The 20,120-nt window shown below is 52.1% G+C and overlaps 1 protein-coding gene across 1 annotated transcript; it reads right to left on the bottom strand.

Moving 5' to 3' along the window:
- Positions 1-817: 817 nt before the first annotated feature.
- Plcb2 (phospholipase C beta 2) lies at positions 818-19,517 on the bottom strand. Its single transcript, XM_027422200.2, has 31 exons — positions 19,434-19,517; positions 15,863-15,940; positions 15,202-15,270; positions 14,423-14,563; positions 14,217-14,296; positions 14,072-14,125; positions 13,896-13,971; positions 11,560-11,660; positions 11,239-11,405; positions 11,001-11,147; positions 10,680-10,837; positions 10,356-10,438; positions 9,997-10,081; positions 9,166-9,340; positions 8,979-9,100; positions 8,770-8,866; positions 7,109-7,193; positions 6,873-6,997; positions 6,207-6,361; positions 5,502-5,666; positions 4,957-5,056; positions 4,168-4,272; positions 3,924-4,018; positions 3,723-3,798; positions 3,161-3,371; positions 2,917-3,076; positions 2,749-2,825; positions 2,565-2,660; positions 2,070-2,127; positions 1,379-1,465; positions 818-1,021 (listed from the first exon to the last, which is right to left on the bottom strand). The coding sequence occupies exons 1-31, from the start codon at positions 19,515-19,517 to the stop codon at positions 818-820; spliced, it is 3,516 nt and encodes a 1,171-aa protein (XP_027278001.1).
- Positions 19,518-20,120: the final 603 nt, after the last annotated feature.

The raw sequence follows: 20,120 nt of genomic DNA, 5'->3' as shown, positions 1-20,120 counted from the left end.
AATCTGAGAACAGAGGCCAGCCTAAGGCAGGAAATTCCAGGTTAGGGTTCTTTGATAGGCACGGGAAGGAGTAAAATAAATAAACCACATACATCCAGGAAAGAAAATGATGGTGAACTCTGCAAGCAAAAGGGTGAACCAAGTTCAGAGTGGGAAGAGACAGCACCTGAGAAGCTACAGTCTCCTTTCAGGCTCCAGTGTTTGAGCAGCCAAGGAAACTTCTCCATGCAGAAACCTGTCCCCATAGACAGGATGTGAGGGCAGGGGCTTTTGCTGCCATTCTGGAAGTAGCCATCCCCAGAGAGCTTTGAGGCAGTGTCAGGCTCTGCCTTAAAGAGTTGGCAACACTCTGTACTTAAGGCAGGCCTGAGATATGGCCTAGAAGCCTGTGCAGGGTGCCACATCAAGGCAGGAGGGCTTGGATCTATCTCTGCTGGAGTCACACGTACAAGAGTAAAGGTTCTAGGGCGAAAAGCCAAGCCTCCAGGAAAGGAAAATGAGCTCCAAGTGGAGAGCCATCAGTTGCACACCAGGAAAGGCAGAGGGGGAGACCAGAACGCAGTTTCTTCTCTCTTGGCCCATACTCCTTTGCCTTCAATGAGTACATGGCACTATGGGTGGGATGGACAGAAGCCAGCTTAGAAAAAGACTTGGGTTCCAAGTGGGTTCTTGTCCTGATGTCCTGAGAAGGGGCTGCAGCATCCAAGAGAGCCACAGGCTCCCACAGTCTCTGTTATTAGGGTTCTTTTCTTCTAGGGAATGGGGCCAGAGAAGGGTGTGAATACCCTTGCTAAAATGTTTGAGTGAGATGGTGGCATCAGAGGCGGCTCTCCTGGGTGTCTGCTTTGTCCATGGGTGGTTCTTGGGGACACAACTCCTTGGAGGCCTCACAGGCCCTCTGAGGCTTGTCCTCTGTTTCAGAGGGAAAGCAGGCCTTGAAGCAGGCCCTCACTGATTCCTTTACTTCAGTCTCCAAGCCCTTCATCCTGGCCTCATACTCGTCCAGCGCCTTCTTCTGGAACTGTAGGGGCATCAGGGTGCTATTACTTGAGTCGGGAGGAGGCACTGCCCACCACCTCCAAAACTGGACTACCGAATACTAAGATGCCTAGTCTAGTCATAGCTCCCAAGAGACTGGGCTAGGTGGAGGTAGTGGAGCCCATCAGAGAACCTCCCAGGAGAAAGATCAAGCAAAGAAATCCACAGAGATGTTCTCATTTGAAAGGGCCTCGGGACACCATGAGAACCTGCCTGTGGCCCACTGATGAGATGTAAGGGTCGCCATCCCTGACCTCTTGCCCAGAGCCCCTGGGGTTTGATCCCTTCCCACCCTAGAGCTCATTTGGCTCCACTGGGGCCAAGACAGAGATCTTCTCACCTGCTTTTCCAACTCCCGGATCTGCTCCAGGCAGGCTGTTTGCTTCCCTTCCAGCCTCTCCTGGTGCTGCTCCCGGGTCTCTGTCATCTGGGTAGGGGTGAGAGGCAGAGAGTGTCAAGATGGTACAGGCAAGGTTGGGCTCCAGCTCTAATCTCGCCTAACCAGCAGTGAGACTTAGGACAAATTCTTTAACCTCTGGTTAGCTTTTCTTTCCTTCCTTCCTTCCTTCCTTCCTTCCTTCCTTCCTTTCTTCCTTTCTTTCTTTCTTGTAAAATAATGTAATAGTACTTGGCTCCAGGGAGTGTGAAGGATTACGTGTGACCATTCACAGGAAGCACTTGGCATACACAGTGCCTGACAAGGTCAGGCCACAGGCGGTGCAAGGTCTGTTCCTGTGGTCAGCAATGCCCAGGGAAGAAGCTTTAGGTCCATTCTCAGCAGGACTTTCCTTCCTCTTTCCAGTCCCAGGCACCTCAGGAAGCTTTCCTCCCCTCCCCCTCCCCTCCCATTCTTCCATGACTGGCAAACTCATGTTCCAGGACAGTTCCCTTCAGACTGGCACCCCAGTCTCTATAGCCAAGCCAGGACCTCAGAGTACTTCCTCCCATTCCTAGTTGTATGGACACTTCTGGACAGCGTGCCATAAGGGCTCAAAGGAAGGACACCCACATACCCACCCAGCCATTTGTACCTGCTTGATAGCCTGTACCACTTCCTGGATGTGGGAGTTGTTAATCTCTCTCTTGAGCCTGTTGGTACAATTAGAGTTTTATAAAGGGGCACGCCTGGGGGACAGAGTCCTATGAGTTCGACAAATAAGAACTCCATCGTTGAAGCAGCAATCAGCAGAAGATGGAGAGGGGCCACTGGGAGCCTTCTTTCTCGCTAAAACACACTGACTTAAAGGCATCCATGTGGGCACAGGTGGGGAGCACAGATGTCTAAGCGGACAGGCTCCATCTCCCTCTCTTTGTGCATGGGTTCCCTCCATCCCTCTTCTCTGCTTAAGCAGTGTTGGCATCTGTGTTTTGCTCAAGGGAGACTCTGAGAAACAGCAGTAGGACCAACTTGTTAAAGACCTGGAGAGAAGCAGGTCTGTGGGAAGCAAGTTAGGATCCCTTGTAGGGAAACCTTCTTCCAGCTGGAGTTGGATGTGCCTAGCTGGGCCTCCCCCTTCAGGCTTTACCTCTCCTGGACCACCTTGTCTGTGGTGATTTTGGTCATGGCCTGGATTCGTTCCAGTCTCTTTGCCTCCAGTTTTTTCTTCATCTCTTTGGTGTCACTGCGGGGAGACAGGGAGAAGGAGATACTCTGTGAGCTGCCGCCTTTGCCAGGAGGTAGGAACAGGCAGACAAAGGAGGAGATCTCACGTTTCTGAGGTCTCCTTGAAGGTCTTGAGTTCAGCAGCCTGTCTCTCTCTGGCCAGCTCCATCATCTTGGCGATTTGCTGAGAAGGAAGAAGGACGGGCTTAGCGAGAAGTCTTTGGCCGCACAGAAGGGGTGGGGTTGGTTGCTGCTGCTGCTGCCATGTCCCACACCTCGGCCACATGCTGTTCCTTGCGCTTGAGAACAGAGTGGTACTGCTCCTCGCCATGCTGTTGCAGCTCCTGCTCCAGCCAGTCCTTCAGCTCCCGAACGCGCGGGTCTGCACCCTCGGGAAGTTCGCTAGGCGCCACCACGACAGTCTCCTCACAGGTCCTGCGGAAGCCAGCCACGTGGGAACAGACCCTGAGTCAGGCGCCAATCCTCTGGGGGAGGGCAGGACACCGTTGAATCCTTTACCTCTTCTTGCGGGAGCCCTTGCCCGGGCGGAGCTTACAGCCGGCTGCTTGAGCCCGGAGTTCTGCCAGCTGTTCGGTGCCATGCTGCAGCAGCTCTTCCCAGCGCTTGGCTCCACGCCGCTCCAGCTCTCGAAGCTCCTTCTCTTGTCTCCGCTGCAACTTCACCACACCCTTCAGCTCCCTCAGCTCCTCCAAGCTGGCCGTCTGTGGTTCTGAACAGGCAAGGTTAAGGCGTCAAGCCGCCCATAGCCTCCTCCCTGCCCTGCTGTCCCTCGCACCCCAGTTGGAGGCCGCCCCCCCTCCCCCAGATGCTGTTTCAAGATCACAGGTTCAGGAGGCCTTACCTGCCACTTCTTTGGGCAGGGCTGGACTGTCAGGTGCCTTGGAGGCACCTCGGTTTGTATCCTGTAGGGTTGCAGTTTGAGCTCTCTGCAACTACCCCTTTCTAGTGCAGAGGCTTCATCCTCCCTCCGCAGATGAAAATGTTAGTCTTTTGGGGACTGTGACTATGGTGGGACAGGTGGAGAGCTGTATACAAGACAGGTGGGCCCAGAACGACTTACCTGTTAATCCACTGCCTGCAGAGACTGAGGCCCCATTGGACTGGCTGGCAACAGGAATCCCGGACTGGAAGGGCTTCTGGGTGAGGACAGCCTGTTAGAAAGGCGGCTCCAACACCGATTTCCCTAAGCAGGAGACTCTGCCCCTCCCCACTCATTCCACAGCTCCTGGAAAATTTGGACAGTAGTCCAGGTAACACAGACCTCAGGCAGACTTCCTGTCACCTCCTTGAGCTTCACAGACTTCTTATCATGGGCATTGAAGTACTTGATGGGGTTGGCGAGAGCCACGGTAAGATCTGGGAAGCACAGGGCATGACCAGCCTGGTATGTATGAAGCTGGGCTGGAAGGATCCACCTACCAACCTTTTCTTGTTCCACTGGAGATACCGGCTTAACGAAGGGAAAGGGAATGGACAGACTGGGTCCCGTGCCACAGGTCTCCTACCTGCCCACGTGTCAGGTACATAGTCCTTCATCTCCAGGAAGACAAAGAGGGCAGGCATGGTAAGAGGCATGTTGCTCTCACTGCGCAGGCACAAGTGGTGGTAGCCTATTGAACATGATGGGGTGGGTGGTGACGGTAAGCCAGAGCCCATTCCTGCCCAGGACTACACCAAGAGCATGTAGGATGCCTGGCTTTAGGGTCAAAGGCCAGAGTCTTAAGTGTAACGCTATGCTTCCCTACCATGCGGCTTTGAGCAGGTTAGGTTAACTCTCCCAGTCTCTCCTCATCCATCAGCCTTGTGTGCTTACTATGAGAATGTGTTTTAAGCTCCTCACACATTTATATTACGTGTTTATGTATTTACTTTGTGTGTGCATGCACATACAAGTGCCTGCAGAAGTCAGAGGACAGAGTGTGGAAACAGGTTCTCTCTTTTCACCATGTGAGGCCTGTCTAGGGTCAAACTCAGATCATTAGGCTTGGCAGCTAGTGTCTCTACCCGCTGAGCCACCTCCTCAGCTCCTCTCACACATTCTAAGTGCCCATGGATGCCAGCTGCTCAGGAACCTGTAACAGGGACTCCGGAAAAGCATGGGCATTCTGTGAGGTGGGCAGAGTTCCCACAGGTCGGGAAGAAAGTCTATTCCTGTCCCACTCCTTAGGTAAGCTGATGACATGAGGCTGGTGAGGTCTCAAAGACCCTGCCTGAAGCCCCGCCCCCCACCTCTAGAAGGGATGCTGGTCTCCGTCTCAGAGTCTCAGCAAGTAGGTAAGAGGTCCATTCTTTACCAGAATGTAAGGCATTGATGGGGATGATTCGGTGTCCAAGAAATTTGTTGCCTTCTTCCATCACAGCTATTCTGAGGGAGGCCAGCTCAGGTATCAAGATCTAGGAGGTAGATTAGGACAGGAGAGAATGAGGAGTGGGCATGGGGAAGCCAAGCTGCCCCTCCCCTGTCTCCAGAAGTCTCAGTGCCAGAGGCATCTTACAGTCTGTGTCAGGCTCACAATGGGAAAAGGGTTAGATGTGAGGCCCCGGACAGTGAGCCCCATGCAAATAGCCCTTGGCAGCTTTGCCAACCAAGGAGATAAAAGAACCCCATCATCCCCTTCCAGGAATTCATGTTTCTACCCTAAATTCTAATGTGTACAAGCTCCCCCGCCCCATACCCCTAATGAACTTGTGTTTGGGACTTCTGAAAGACAAAGTCATAGATGAAGGACAGAGAGAGGAAATAGTAGGTCAAGGAGCCCCTCTCCCATTGTTTCTTCTTCTCTGGAAGCAAAGGCTGAGAACTAGGGACAGACCCCAATGCCAGCCCCATCCCTAGCACCTTCTCAAAGACAAAGGGCTCCTCTTTCCAGACAGGATTGATGGAGTTAGTAGTAGGTGACAGCTTGGTGCGATAGCGCCTCTTGGGGTCCCCCGGGAGGCCAAATAGTTCCACTTCCACATAGGTGCGAACACTGCGCTCTGACAGGAACTGCCCAGAGATCACCTAAGGGTGAGGGCCCAGGGGAGACCAGCATTAGATACCCCACTTAGGTTGGTTCCTAAGCCCCTGGGGCCTTTGTCTCCATAGTGCTAAGTATCATAGGTATTAAGGAAATCCCCTTTCAGCACTGGCCATCAAATAGAGGCCGTGTGGCTCAAGATTTGCAGCCAAGCTCTAAGGACCTGAGTGCTTCCGGCACTCGGGGGAGAAGTAGGCCACCCACATTTCTCCTCAGACAAGAAGGGAGCAACAAACATTTTCCCCCTGGTCTGGAGCCTGAGCTTCTGCTGTCCAACATGGCCCAGTCACCCTCCCCTCCCCCACTGGAACCTCAGCCCTTCCCCTTGGTTTCCATGGGGACCAAGAGGCAGACTCCTGTGCTGAGGAGGAGGCAGTTTCCAAGGCAACTTGCTACTGCATGAAGTGGCTGGGGCTGAAGTCTTCAGGATAGCAGGGAAGGGGGTTGGGATAGAGGGGTGGGCTTCTCTGCCTTCCTTCTCAAGAGCCCAGCCCTCCCAGCCTCTAGTCAGCCCTGCGCCTTGCCGTAATAGAAAGGGTGGTGGCTACCACCACATCAATGCGGTCCACGGAGAAGGGGTTGAACTGCTTGTCCAGACTGCGCATGAACTCATGCTTTAGGAGGTATCCACTCTGCCCGTTGAACTCAAACAATGCCATGTTCTGCTGCATTGGCAGGTCTGGGGGTATGAGAGGATGGAGTGAGGACGGTGGAGCCTGAATCATTCCCAGTCTCTTTTCAATACTTTCAAGTCTTTCTTGCCTTGGGAATGGGGAGATCTGGGGAGATCACGAGGGTGAGGGTTTCTCATATCCCACTCCAGGGCCTTGGGGTATCTAACCTCTCAGGAAGGGTTCTCAGCCTAGAGTCAGCAAGGAGCAATGATGTGACTGGGCTACAAACTAACAGTGGATCTGGGGATAACTGGCACAGGTATTTCCAAAAACACAGCCAAACAGAGCAGCCAGAAACCATGCCAGCCTTGGTCTCTTATGTATGTTCCAATATATGAACAGCTGAACAGGCATCAGGGAATGTCCCGCCCCCCTCAAGTGCTCACATACCAGGACATGGTCCTAGAGCTTACACAACCACCATATCCAGTATGTACCAAAGATCCTCCAGGAAGGGGTAAAAATGGGCTAGACAGGGCCCAGGAGAGGGTTCTTGGGGTCCAGGAGTGTTCTTACCCATTGTCTGGAAATTGAGGGCAACCATCTGGCATCCAGCATTCCAGAACATCTGGGGCATGTAGTTAGAAGAGTCCATTCGTGTGCCCTTGGGGTACACTCGGCTCATCTGGCGTTTATTGTAGCTGTTGCTGAGTATAGGATCTGGCCAAGGCCACTTGTACCAGCAGGACCCCAAGCCCTCCCCCCAAGCCCCATCCCACCAGGGACGCTGGCTGGTGAAGCCTCAAGGATACTCCACAAACTGCATCGAGGCCTTGGAGAGCAGCTCATTGGCCTTGAGCTCCGTGAAGGAAGAGATGACATAACTTCTGTTCTTCTCTGTGCAAGGGAGAAAGGAAGGGGAAGTCTACATCAGGCTGTCCTCTCTCTCAGCCATGTCCTCCTTTTGTGGTACCTTCTTCCATGGAGCAATGCTTCCAACCCTGGACTCTGAGGATTCTGTTGTGGTCTCAGGGTTCAGCAGCCAGATTGAAGAGGAATGCATGGGAAAAAATGTGCTGGGGTAAAGGGACTTCACAGTGGACATGCAACGGGAGGGAACCGGAACCAATGTCCTAAAGAGTGAGGGCTACATGCCGTAGAGGGGCACAGAGGGTGTGGCGGACATATGAGGCTGAGTTCAGGTATTAGGAACATGTAGTCTACACACCGAGTGAAAGAAAAGCTGGAGCATGAAGTTGGAAGAGTCCGTGTGTATGCCCCTGGGACACACAAAGCACATATGCTGTTTGTTATTGGCTGTCTCTGAGTATAGGTGGTGGTCAAGGTCATTTTCACTGAAAGGACCCCAGGGCTTCCTGCAAGCCCCCATTGAGGGGACTTTGGCCTCAGGGATATGCAGGCAGTGACATTTACAGGGAGTGAAATGTGCAAGTAATTAGCAATTGCAAAGGGGGACAGCGGTGTGCTAAGGGCAGTACCCCACCCTTCAGAGCACATCTGGACATGCCCAGGTTGTGAGGTCAGTTATGGGGAGTCAGTGTTGCAGAGAACCAACAACACAGGAGTGTTCAGAAAGTGCTCATGTTGGGGAGACACATGGAGGGTGGGAAATGTACTTGAGTGCAACCTGAAAAGATCAGAGCAAATAGCATGTAGACACACAAAAGGGGAGTACATCCAATGGAGTAAGGGAGTGAGAGCATCAGGAGTTTCTCTGCCTACCATCCCACTCTCATGAGCGTTCTCTCTCTCTCTCTCTCTCTCTCCCTCCCTCTCTCTCCCTCCCTCCCTCTCTCTCTTTCCCTCCCTCTCTCTCTTTCCCTCCCTCTCTCTCCTCCCTCCTTCTCTCTGTCTCTCTCTCCCTCCCTCTTCCCCTCCCTCTCCCTCTCTCCCTCTGTCCCTCCCTCCCTCCCTCCCTCCCTCTCTTCCTCCCTCCCTCTCTCTGTCTCTCTCTTTCTCTCTGGACAGTCCTGGCTGTTCTGAAACTCACTATGCAGTTTCTAATTCAGAGATTCACCAGGCTCTGCATCCGCAGTGCTAGGATTAAAGGCACGTTCCCCTAGAAACTCTTACCTCCAGGACTGAGGCTCCTAGACTTGGAGCAGCACTTAGTATAATTCAGGCTTGGGAGCTGCAAAACTTTAGAAAACTGCAGAAGCCCCAGACAGATCTGGCTGAGGTGGCCTGTCATAACGACCTGCCTGTCACTGACACACTCCAGAACATTCCATTTGCTGCCAAGTTCTTCAGTCCAATGCTGGGAGCCATTGTCACTTAAACAAGCTCTCTGCCTGACTCCTCAACTGGGTATTTATAGACAAGGACCTTAGTGCAAGGAGGGGGAAGGTCCCCACTTCCTTTCATCCCACTCACCAGGCCACTCTTGAACGAGGGCAGCCTTCTGAACCCAGCCTGCCTTCTCTCCCCCACCTCCCTGTACTAATGTACGTACGTGCAGAGAACTCGAAGGAGATGAACTTGGCAGGCTGGATATAATTGACAAGGCTGGACATTTCCTCATAAGCTGTCACCTCCAAGCCTGCTGTGCCCTAGAGATCAAGTGGGAGAGTGAAGGCAAGAACAGTGCAGAACCCAGTCTGCAGCCCATGCCCACCCAGAGGGTACCACAGTGGAGAAGGCAGAGGAACTGTCCCCACACACCTCATCCGACTGCATCTTCTTTATCTCTTCTTCATCCAGGCTTCCTGACTCCTCTTCCTCTTCGTCCACCACCTCCTCTACCTCAGTCCGGTCCACCTCAGTCCGGTCCTCACCAGTCCACACTGCCACACAGTTTTGTCAGCACTGGCTCTCCCCAAACCCCACCCCATTCCTGTGACTCACTCACCTGTGTCATCCTCTGTAGGGACACTAGATGAGCAGCTGCCCTCAGCCTCCCCACCAGGCTTCTGTCCACCAGGGCAGGTGGGGGATGTTGGCCCAGAAAACTGGTTCTTCTTATTCTTAATGAGAATCTTGCCCCGAAGGTCCTCAGGGCTGGGCAGAGGGATGCCAGGTTTCAGCTGTGGAAAGGGGAGAGGTGGGCACCATTGCTTCTTTGTGGTGTGTGCTTCCTACCCCCAAGCTGTGTCCCTCTGGTGGGGCCCATGTCTGCTGCCTCGCTTGCTGCCATGGCCCCTCGTCTTGAATTCTCATTTGACCAAAATTGCCTGATCCTTGGCAGTAATGTCTCTTTGACCCATTCCTTCTGACTAGAGTGAGCGTTTCCCATGCTGACTGAGTCTTTGTCATCTTCTAGCTTTCACTTTAACCATCACACCCCTCCAGGAAGCCTTCCCTGATCCTCCAACTCCCAAGCACTGTTTCCCATAGCAACCACTGGCTGTATTTGGCCTGGATACCTGTCCATCTTCTCATGAACAGGGTCAGAAACCTGGGACAGCAACTGTGAAGTTTGGGTTTGCTTTGTTTTGTTTGTTTGTTTTAGATGGGATCTCACTATGCAGCCCTGATTGGCATGAAACTTGAGATCTTCCTGCCTTGGCTTCTCAAGTGTCATTACTAGCAGACTCCTAATTCTAGCATACTCTCTGACAGGTGGCAGGTGACTGACGGGAGCCCAGACTCACAATCCAATCAAAGAAACGCAAGTATCTCCACCCTCCTAACCTGGTTCCACCTTTTCCCAGGTCCAGATGCCCTACAAGACTGCACTCACGGGAAATTTTTCCAGGGGATCTGTGAGCAGGGTGTCTCCAAACATGGTCCTGCAGTATTCGGCCATCTTAGCCTGTTGGCGGGGTCTGGTAGCAGGGAACAAAAGTAAAGGAGGGGTTAATAGCTTAGCACCAATTCTCTTGCCCACCTTTTGTGCCCTGATGACCCAGATCAGAGGCCCAGGATGTGGGGGAGATAGGAACACAGGAAGGAGAAGCTGAGGTCCCAAGGAGGCTGTATTGAGACCAGAGAGCTCAATGACGGACTAGAGGCTGGGGACAGTACATGTGAGTGGGTGGGGTTCAGGCAAGAGGCTGGGGTACGGGTAGAGAACTAGGCTGAGTAAGTCCGGGTACGCACGAGTCCACATGATTTTCAAATGACAAGATGACAGGATAGGGGGAGGTCTTAAAGGCACTTTCTGCAATGGCTTCGATTGCTTCCTAGAGGAGAAAGGAACTCTGTAAAGAGGGTAACCCCTCCCCTCGGTGTCCCTTCCCATGGTGCCTCTCCCACTACTTAGTTTTAGCATAGACATGAATCTAGATAGCCACTGTAGCCTCCAGGCAGCATGACGTATTCCAGATAGTTCTTCGTTCAGCTTCATTACCCTAATTTCAGAAAGCTTCTCCTCAGCCCCTTTCTGACGGCCACTGTAACCGGTCTCCATACCGCAAGACCCACCTTGAACAAGATATCTGTGGTCATGGTGAAGCCATGGGTGATAATGGGCTCCTCCTCGGGGGGCTTCCCCTTCCAACAGTCCAGCTCTACACAGCGGCAGCCAGACAGCAGCACCTGGCGGTACATCTCAGCCGAGGAAAGGCCTGAAAACTGGCCAGCTGAGCCAGCAGAAAGAAGGGGCAAGGATGTCACTCCCAGCCAGGCCAGTCCCCTCACAACTTCATTCTGTCTGTCCCGTTAGCAGGGCAAGCAGTAGTTGAGAAGCATCCCTGGAGAATCCAGAGTCCAGGAGCAGCTGGACATGGGGTTTCCAGGACTCACCTGTCAGGTAGGTATTGTGTGAGGAGTTGATGAAGTAGTGATTCAGTGGCTGTGTCATGTCGTGGTGGAGCAGCAATGCATTGTGGGCCAGCACACTGTTCTCTGGTCCACAGAGAAACCAGACCATGCCCTCTGGTGACAGCTGGCCTGCAAGACAGTGGATAGCAAGCAGTCATGGCTGCAGCCCAGCTCTCAGGGAGGGAGGAGACTACAGGAAGTAGGGTTCGTTAATCCTCACCCCTCTGCACATTGATGCCGCTGGGCTCGTACTTGTCGATGAGGGCCTGCACCTGCTCAGGCCGGGCTGGTGGGAACAGCAAGGAGTTTAGTCGACAGTCTCGCTGCTTCTGATTGATGAATTTGGTCAGATGCTCCTTGGTCATGTAGGGTTTAGCTTTAGCATGGCTGCGGGCCAGAGAAAGGGGCACAGATGTAGTCTTTGGGCCTACAGGCTTGGGCCACCCTCTTCTATTGTACAATCTTGTGATTCCCAAAAGGATGGGTGGAAGGAAGGAACGGCCTCCTTGCTGCCACTCCATGCCCAGCCCAAGGAACTCACTAAGAAGTGAAGATCTCATCGATTTCTGGCCGAGGACAGAGACTCATGAGGAAGCTCTTGTATACGGACTCTGGGAAATCCTCAGGATTGATAGCATCATTCTGGAAGAACAGTCACCTTGTTATCCTTCATCTCATCCGCTCAGAGCTAAGACTCACCACAACCTATCCCCAGCTCTGGGAAAGGTTGCCTGATCAGAAAGAGTCCTCAAGGCAAACAGGCAGCAATCTCATGGGCATGCACATCCCAAGGGGCTTGCCATCTGGCAGCACCAGCTAGCTGGCTTGCTTTGACGATGATTTTGGATAGTGGCTAGTTTCATAGCTGGAACAGAACTGGAACTAACATGAGCTTAAAGAATGCCACAAGCAAAGGGTGCTGCTTTCCTGCTCAAGTACTGGGCTTTCATTTCTTTTTTTATTTTCCTTCTTAAGTGAAGGACAAATTCTCTAAAGAAACTATTTGAACACAGACAAAAGATGCACCTAACAGTAGAGCCCTGAAATATGAGAGGTAATATGACAGAATTGGAGGGAAAAATAAATCAATTCAACAATATCAAGGTATTTGCCTAATATGCACAAGACCAGCACACACACACACACACACACACACACACACACACACACACACACACCAACAAACAAACCACAAATAACTGGGAAAAGCAAAACAGACACACACACCCACAAAGGGATAAAAATCACACTCCATCAAAATTTAAAATATGTGTGCTTATAAGGATACCATCAAGAAACTGAAGGCTAGCCTGTGCTAAGGAAGGCAGAGAAGGGGGGAGGGAGAGAGAGAGAGAAAAGGATAGATAATCCACAGGATGAGATAAAATATTTACAAATCAATTATCTGTTAAATGATAATTCAACAAACAAAAGATAACCCAAAGAATGAGGAGACAGCTTGACTGTTCAGGTACCAGCTGAGCAAGCATGAGGACCTGAGTTCAAATCCCCAGCACCCACATAAATTCTGGTCTCAGTGCTGTGTGTTTGTTGCCCCAGGGTTGGGAGTGGACAGATCCCTGAAGCTCACTGACAGCCAGCCAAACATGAGCTCCAGGGCCAGTGAACGCTCTTCAAAGAATAAGATGGAAGTAGGAGAAATGGCTCAGTGGTCAAGAGCCAATACTGATCTTGCAGCGGACCTGAGTTTGATTCCAGGCACCCACATCAGATAGCTCACAGCTGCCTGAGATTCCAGCTCTCGGGGGATTCTGTGCTTCCATTGTGTTCCCCCAGAAAACAAAACAAACATTAAATACCATTCAAGATCACACTGGGAAGTCAGCTTGAGTCTTAATTGGGAGGTGAGGGTCTCCCCCAGCCCAGCTCTGCCTCCGCAGCCAGTCAGTGGCCTCTACTGGGACACAATAAGGACACAGCTGGGGACAGGAGCTCAGGAGAGAAGGTGGGTGGGCATTACTAGAAGCAGGCAAGAACTGCCTCAGGAGCCCCTTGCACCTTCTCCTCTGCCTCAGCCTGACATCCAGTGTGCCTGGCTGCACGTGGGGCCAGCAGTGATGTAGAAGCTGGGCCTATAACAGAGTATTCCTCGCGTGGTTCATAAGGATAGATACTTAGAGTCTTAGTTTTTACTCATTTCTACTGTTTTAAATTCGTACCAGGAGAAATGTTTCACAGGGTGAGGGCTGTAATTGCACAAGGGCACTGGCCAAGGGGGACAAGGGCTTGGGGACTAACACCACTCCCCGAGCCAGGCTTGAACCTTGGCTATCGGCCGTATCTACCCAGAGAGCTCTTTTTTTGGTAAATCACGTAAGACATCTCATGGGGTGACCCTGCCTCAGACTCGTAATTAAAAATTAATTGCTTAATTAAAAAAGAAGTGGAAAATGTGTTTCCGAATTGAGCCGAAGTCTGTGCCCTGGCAGCTTCCACCCTTGGCCCTGCTCCTCTGCCCAGCGCCCTGCAGGACTGGTCCCTTCCTGGAGCTGTCATATCCACCGCCTCTCTCCTGTCCCTGCTGACCCTGTTTTGCTCTCCCACAATGGAAACATCTCACTCCCATTCCCAAAGCTAGGATAGGAAGGCTTGCCGTGTGTGCTCTGTCCTCCCCAACACTGCTGCTGGCACTGTGGAATGCAGGCCTCCCAACTCTGAATCCAGCACTGCACACCCTTGCCCTGGTCCCGCCTTTATGCCTAGTGTCAGTAACCAGAGGTTCTGGGCTAATCGGCTTTGGGAGCTATGGATGGGGTGGTGATGCCATTTCTGCTCTCCCCCTCCATGAATATCCCGGCCACTTTTGTCCTGGTGGGAGTGAGAATTAGAGTTGACTGGGGGTGGGAAACTACTCACCTTGCCTTTTGCAAGGTGACAAGCACTGAGGGCAGCTTCTACTCGTTTGCGATCAGCAGGAAACATCTGGAAAAAACTGAGGGAGCAAAGAAAAGTACTAGGTAGCAGGGGAGTCACGCCTAGGGAGGGCACTTGGGTAGCCGGGTGGCAGTGAGGGGGAAACGCAGGAGACTCACTTTTTCACGGGAATCTTCCCTTCAGGGTTGAGCTGCATCTTAAGCTTCACCAGGCTGGAGAAATGGACAGTAGCCCATCAGGCTGGGAACTGGCAAGCCAACCCCTTGAGCTCAGATGTGGGGGGCCGGTGGGGAGGTTACTTACATCTTGTCTAGGAAAGTGCTTCGGGGAGCATTGGCTGTCATCGGGTGTTTGGCGAGAGCCAGTATATCCTCAGCCCAATCCTGCAGAACACAGAGCCTAGAAGTCACGCTTCTGGTCACAAGTGTCCGAGCCCCTCGGCCCAGGCCTACAACTCTCGCGGGAAGGTCAGGCTGTCCCAACACTCTTCCCAGGTGTTGCCAGTGCACCTTGCCCACATTCTCCTTGTAAGAGACGAAGTTGTGGAAGGTGAGGTCCACCATGTCAGGGCCGGACACCACTGTGAGGGCTTTCATCAGGAAGTGGTTATCTGGAAAGTCCATGTTGAAGACTTCCCGGAGTTTCTGGCTCTGTAGTGACACAGTAAAGGTCAGAAGCATGCTCTCAGGCTTGCCAGCATGTCTTTCCTACATCTCCTCATCAGCCACCCCAACTGCAGGCCACTGGGGCAGAATAGCCATGGAACCTAGGAAACTAGGAACCATAGACCTCAGTATCCCCCTGCCCTTGGCTCCAGCAACTGGCATGGAAAAGGGAAGGCCCATTGGAAGAGCTTGGCTAAGGCAACGGGACCTGAGAATCCTGGGAATTCTGTTTGAAGAAAGATTCTTAGCTCCCTAACTCAGGGAATCTGACTTCAACTGTCAATCACTTCACTCTTACCAGCTTTAGGCAAATGTAGGCAAAGCAGTCACCAAGCAGTGGGGAACAAGGGTAGAAGAAACACTTCCTAGACAGCCTGGCATACTTTGGGGCAGGGATTGGCTCCTCCTCCTACATCCCTTCCATCTTGGCTCACTGTGCCCATGCTCAGAACTTAGGCCAGCGGAGCAGCCGCCACCGCATCATTGTGCCTTGGCCTGAGCTAGACTCCTTGCTGCCTAACAGCCCAGGACTCATCATCTGGTCCCACAGCTGGGCTCCCCAAGCCCAGTAGAGACTTGTTCCTTGCCCTATGCAACTGGTGGCTGCTTCTGGGCCCACGTACCTTGGGCATCTTGGCAAACTTGCCAAAGCGAGTATCTCGGATGCTCGTGATATCCAGAAACTCCATCTCCTGGTAGCAGTTCCCAGTGGGAACAAAGAAGGGTGGGGACATAAAGGTCAGGTAGAGAATGAAGAACACAGAGTGGAGAGCACTAATACATTCCTTCAAATCCTACTGCTGCCGTCTCTGGATGCCAAGACTACTCGAGATTACCCCTCCCTCCACTTTCTACTCATCCGTTTCTCTCTATTTATCGGATTCTCTTTTCTCCTTAGCCCATTCCTTCTCTGGAATAAAGAGCTGCAACCTCCACTTTGCCTTCCATCCTGGAATTCCTCAGACCTCCTCCTATCCCTCTGTATGGCTGCTGAGCCTGTTCTCTGAGTGCTGAGCTCTGATTTGACCTGGAGCCACTGTTAGATCATTGCCCTTCAGCTCAGCAACTTGTTTCCCACTTTTTCCAAGAGATACTAACTCAGGACTGAGTAGGCTGCAAGCAGAAGTGACTACAGCTTCCCTCCCTTGCCCATGAGAGCCCCGGGAGCTCCTCTCCCAAGACATTCTCTACTCCTCTGCACCCTTGCCCCCATCCTATACCACCAGGGTCTAGCAGAGTTCATTGGTGTAGTTGGAGCTGAGGACATGTTGGATAGTGTCTTACCTTACTCTGATATGTCCAGTATAAGTAATAGCCCTTGGGGTCCACACGGAGGATGACTGGGGAGGCAATTGAAGTTTCCTGCAGAGAGAAAGGGTCAGCTCACTGCTCTGAGATCTCAAGTCAACTTCCCTGGCCCAGGCCAAAGATTCAGACAGAGTCCAATGTTCTTCCTAGAAATTGGAAGGCATCTCCCTTTGTTCTCCTAGCTAACAGGGGGCGGCCTTGAGAATGGGAGATAGAATTGCTGGAAGAGAGGTGGTGCACTTTCTGGACCCCAGCAATGCCTCTCCCTCTTCATGTTCTCAAGGGTCATGGCTCCACCAAGGGATAGAATCTCTAAGATTCCTTGCTACCATCCTGGAAAGCTTGACCCAGTGGGAGCTGAGAGCCTGAGCTCTGTACAGCCAAGGCTCTGTACAATACAGCAGCGGACCTGCTCCTCAGAAGTCCTTCCATCCAACCATGAGCACTGTCTACCCCCCCCCTCATCCAAATAATCCAAAGAGACACCAAGTACTTCCCACCTCCAAAGTAAAGTGCTCAAGCCTCCTCAGCCTGAACTGTCTCCAAAGACCAGCCCACACCTCACCCCTTCAGAAAAGGGTTTCCTGGAATGTGTTGTTATTAATATGGGGGTGCAGTCAGGAACTGTTCCCAGATGCAGAAACATCTTTGGGAAATCCCTATTAATTCAAGGACCCCAGGGCTAAGACTTGAACTTGGAGTTTGCTGAATAAGTCCATGAATGAATGTGTGAGCTGGCCTTCTAAATTCCTATTCCACTCACAGAGTACATAGGCCACCTTTTATTTTAATAGTCTTTGCATACATAAACAAGATATTACAACTGAAGTTTCCAACAATACATGATTATTGCTTCTGACACACCAGACCAAATATGGGATCTGCCAAGAAAACGATATAAAGATTCCCACATTAGAGGTCATTAGAGTATGGGGGAAAGATTTTGTAAAACAGCTGATTTTGGGGAGAGCTGTGTAGTGAATTCTGAGTCCTTTCCTCCCCAGGGAAAAGAGACCACTTGCTCCCTGACCTTAAGACTAGTGTGGGATAGAGTAGACTGGAAACCAAGCAGTTGCCAGGCAGGCCGCCTCTGAGTACACAGTTGTGGCTGTATGGGATGAGCCTGTATCTTCAGAACTAGCTGGACCAGAGTATTGGCTGGACTCAAGTGGACTCATGGGTGAGAGATGGGCAATGGACCCAGCACTTCAGGGAGAAGTAACTGGCAAAAGGGAGCTGAATAAGTAATTATGAGTGATCCCCTGAATACAGGTATTGGGGGATTTCAAGCAAGTGAGCTCCAAGACATGGAGGAGGGTCTCCCCCAAGAAATCATTAAAAAGGTTACCAGAGGAAAAATAAGTTTTAAGGTCTGCCAGGCTTAGAAATTCCAAGGCAGCTGTTAACAGCATATACTCAAGAATGAATTCCCACACCTCCCTGTACCCCACTTAGAAGAACCTAGAAAAGAAAGAGCTGAGAATACCACCATTGGCCCTTCTAGTGAGCTTGCAGTTGCCCTGGAAAGAGGAGAGCAAAACACAATGAAAGCAAGGTTGGAGTTTCACTTCTAATTTGTTTCTGGAACAAGACTGATTTTTTTGGGGGGGGGTTGGTTGGTTGGTTTTGGTTTTCTGAGACAGGGTTTCTCTGTGGCTTTGGAGCCTGCCCTGGAACTGGCTCTGTAGACCGGGCTGGCCTCAAACTCACAAAGATCCACCTGCTCTGCCTCCCAAGTGCTGGGATTAAAGGCATGAGCCACCACTGCCTGGCTTAGGACTGGGTTTTGTGGGGACTGTTGAACTGTCCAAGGGTGAGGGTCATGTCTGATAGTTTGCCAAGTTTCTTCCCACAACTAGGAGAGGTTTTCCCTCTAAGTGTGTTTTGAAGGGGCTGTGGGAGACTAAACAGTCGGGTTTGGTTTGTAAACCATGCAATACAGTAGGATAGATCCCTGTCATCTACTAACATGGCCCGAAGCAACCCAAGAGCAGAACCTGGCTCATAGGTCATGTGTCCTGTGACCAGGCTTGGGACGTTCCTGCTCATGTAAGTCAGGATCCAGGGATCACACAGTGCTCTGGCTTGGGGAAGTGAATGGGTCAACCAGACACACAGGAGAGAGAGAGACAGAGAGAGAGGGAGGAGGGAGAGAGAGAAGGAGGGAGGGAGAAAGAGAGAGGGGGTGGGAGGGAGAGACAGAGAGAGAGAGAGAGAGGGTGGGAGGGAGGGAGAGAGAGAGAGACGAGGGAGAGAGAGGAGAGAGAGAGAGAGAGAGAGAGAGAGAGAGAGAGAGAGAGAGACATAACATGTCCCTACCTCTGGTGACCCACTGCCCCACTCAGGTTATACACACTGCCCAGAGGAACTGAGAGCAGTCACTTCACTTTTCATTGTGAGTCATTCCCCTCCTTCCATAGGCTTCTAAGACACATCCCATCACCTCCCCGTCACCACCATTCCACACCATTCCACACAAACCAAAACAAAACTTCTAGGGAGACAGAAAGCATCTCATCCTAGGACCTCATCCCCACAGTTTGGGCAACCAGATGTTTTAACCTAGCATAGCTCCAAAGAGTGTAGATTCGGGTTCCCCTCATTGCACAGAGAAACCAGACAAGCCAATTCAAGGAGCTGAAGTAATACTTGCAGGTGGCCTGAATGCCATGTGATGCTGGAAACCCCAAGCCTTCCTAAGGATAGTCTAGAGCTCTCTTAAGGAGGCCTGTCCTACCCAAAGGACAGTCCTCTTTTTGCTCTTCCTAGACAAAGAGATTCTGTGGTAGTGGCAGTGTTTGCAGGGCCCAGAAGGAGCAGAGACGGTTTAGCAAAGAGGAGACTCGGTGGACTGGTGTACAAAGCCGTCTTCCCCTTCCCTGCAGACAGGTTGACAGGTAGTAAAGTAGAAGGCTGAGCTGAGCCACCAAGGAGAAGCAGAAGTCAGCAAGTTCCTTCCCAGGCCCCAGAAGCTTGAGCCTCAAGTTTTCAACTCTGTCCACAGCGCTTTTTTTTTTGTGACGGCCCCCACAGCAATAGCTTGAGGGAGAACAAAGTTTCCCTGGGAGAGGACACATCTTGTTCTGTGGACTGGGGTGGTCGAGCTGGTTATGGGCCTCCTGCCAGAGCAAACTTGGGTGTCTGTGCTGGGAAGGGAGCCTAGCTGACCTCTTTTGCTTGCCCTGTCTTATAAGCTCAGGGATATGCATTTCCCCTGCCATCTAGAAACGAACCTTTATCATCTTTAGAGATTTGAAAAAGGGTCCAAATCAGGTCCAAAGAGATCACCTTTTCTGATACTGCCCCCCTCTCTCTCACACACATACAGCCCACCTCCTCACTCCCAGACACACAGGCTTCCCTGCAGCAGCCAGGGACACCCATCCTCACCCCAGACTTGTTTATCTAGGCTGTTGGGCCAGCTGCCTGGACAAGCCACATAGGCGCCTGGGTGCTGGGAGACATAAATCAACCCGCCCGCCCGTTCTGCAAAGCACCCAAGCTACCGAGCACCGCAGCGCCACTCCCAGGGCCCATCCCTACTCACGTCGTCCCACTTGATGAAGCGCTCGCCTTGGCTCAGATACGCCTTCACGTCAGGGGGCGACAGGACAGGGTTGAGCAGAGACATGATGTCAAGTGTCCCTCTTTGAGGAGGTTGGGCAAATACCAGCAGACAGGAGGAGAGAAGGAAGGAGGGTTAACAGGAGGGGAAGCTAGACTGGGCTCACATGGCACCCGCCCAGCACTGGTCCGGAAGTCAGGGTGTTCTTATAACCTACAGGGTGGCAGTGGCTGGGTGCAGGGCTCAGAGCTTCAGGCAGGGGTCTGGTCGATCTGCCTTGTAAATCAGCCTCCTCCTCTGTCTGAAGTGGGGGGCTGCAATGGCTGTTTCTGCCTAGGGGGCTGGGCTCCTCTCCTGGGAGTCCCTCCCCACCCTCTGCCTCAGCACTTCCTGTTCTGGGCTTCCTTCTCTGGGCTGTGAGGTCTAGAAGTCCTGAGGCCAGGGCCTCCGTTACCAGGATAGTCCTCTTAGATCTGACCCGAAAGCTGGAAGAGAATGATGTGAGGTGTTGGACAGCAGGTGATACCATTATGGGCCTTGGAATAGGGATGGGGAGTGGGTGGCAGGGCACGAGGATCTCTCTAGGAAAAGAGTCCTCCACAGAGCAGGGGTTCTGTCTTCAGAGGATGGGCCCACTCTGAAGGTGGGAGTCAGGGACAGGCCATGCCA

This window comes from Cricetulus griseus, chromosome 6 (assembly GCF_003668045.3).
Source record: "Cricetulus griseus strain 17A/GY chromosome 6, alternate assembly CriGri-PICRH-1.0, whole genome shotgun sequence".
Taxonomy (NCBI): Eukaryota; Metazoa; Chordata; class Mammalia; order Rodentia; family Cricetidae; genus Cricetulus; species Cricetulus griseus.
The sequence above is the reverse complement of the archived record's forward strand: the minus strand, read 5'-3'. Positions and strand labels throughout refer to the sequence as shown.

Coding starts and splice junctions, on each gene's coding strand:
- Plcb2 (XM_027422200.2), bottom strand. CDS start 19,517: ATGTCTCTGCTCAACCCTGTCCTGTCGCCCCCTGACGTGAAGGCGTAT. Junction 9,341..9,996: donor ATCCCCTGGAAAAATTTCCC/GTGAGTGCAGTC, acceptor CCCTTTCCACAG/CTGAAACCTGGCATCCCTCT. Junction 1,466..2,069: donor TGGTACAGGCTATCAAGCAG/GTACAAATGGCT, acceptor ACCCCTACCCAG/ATGACAGAGACCCGGGAGCA.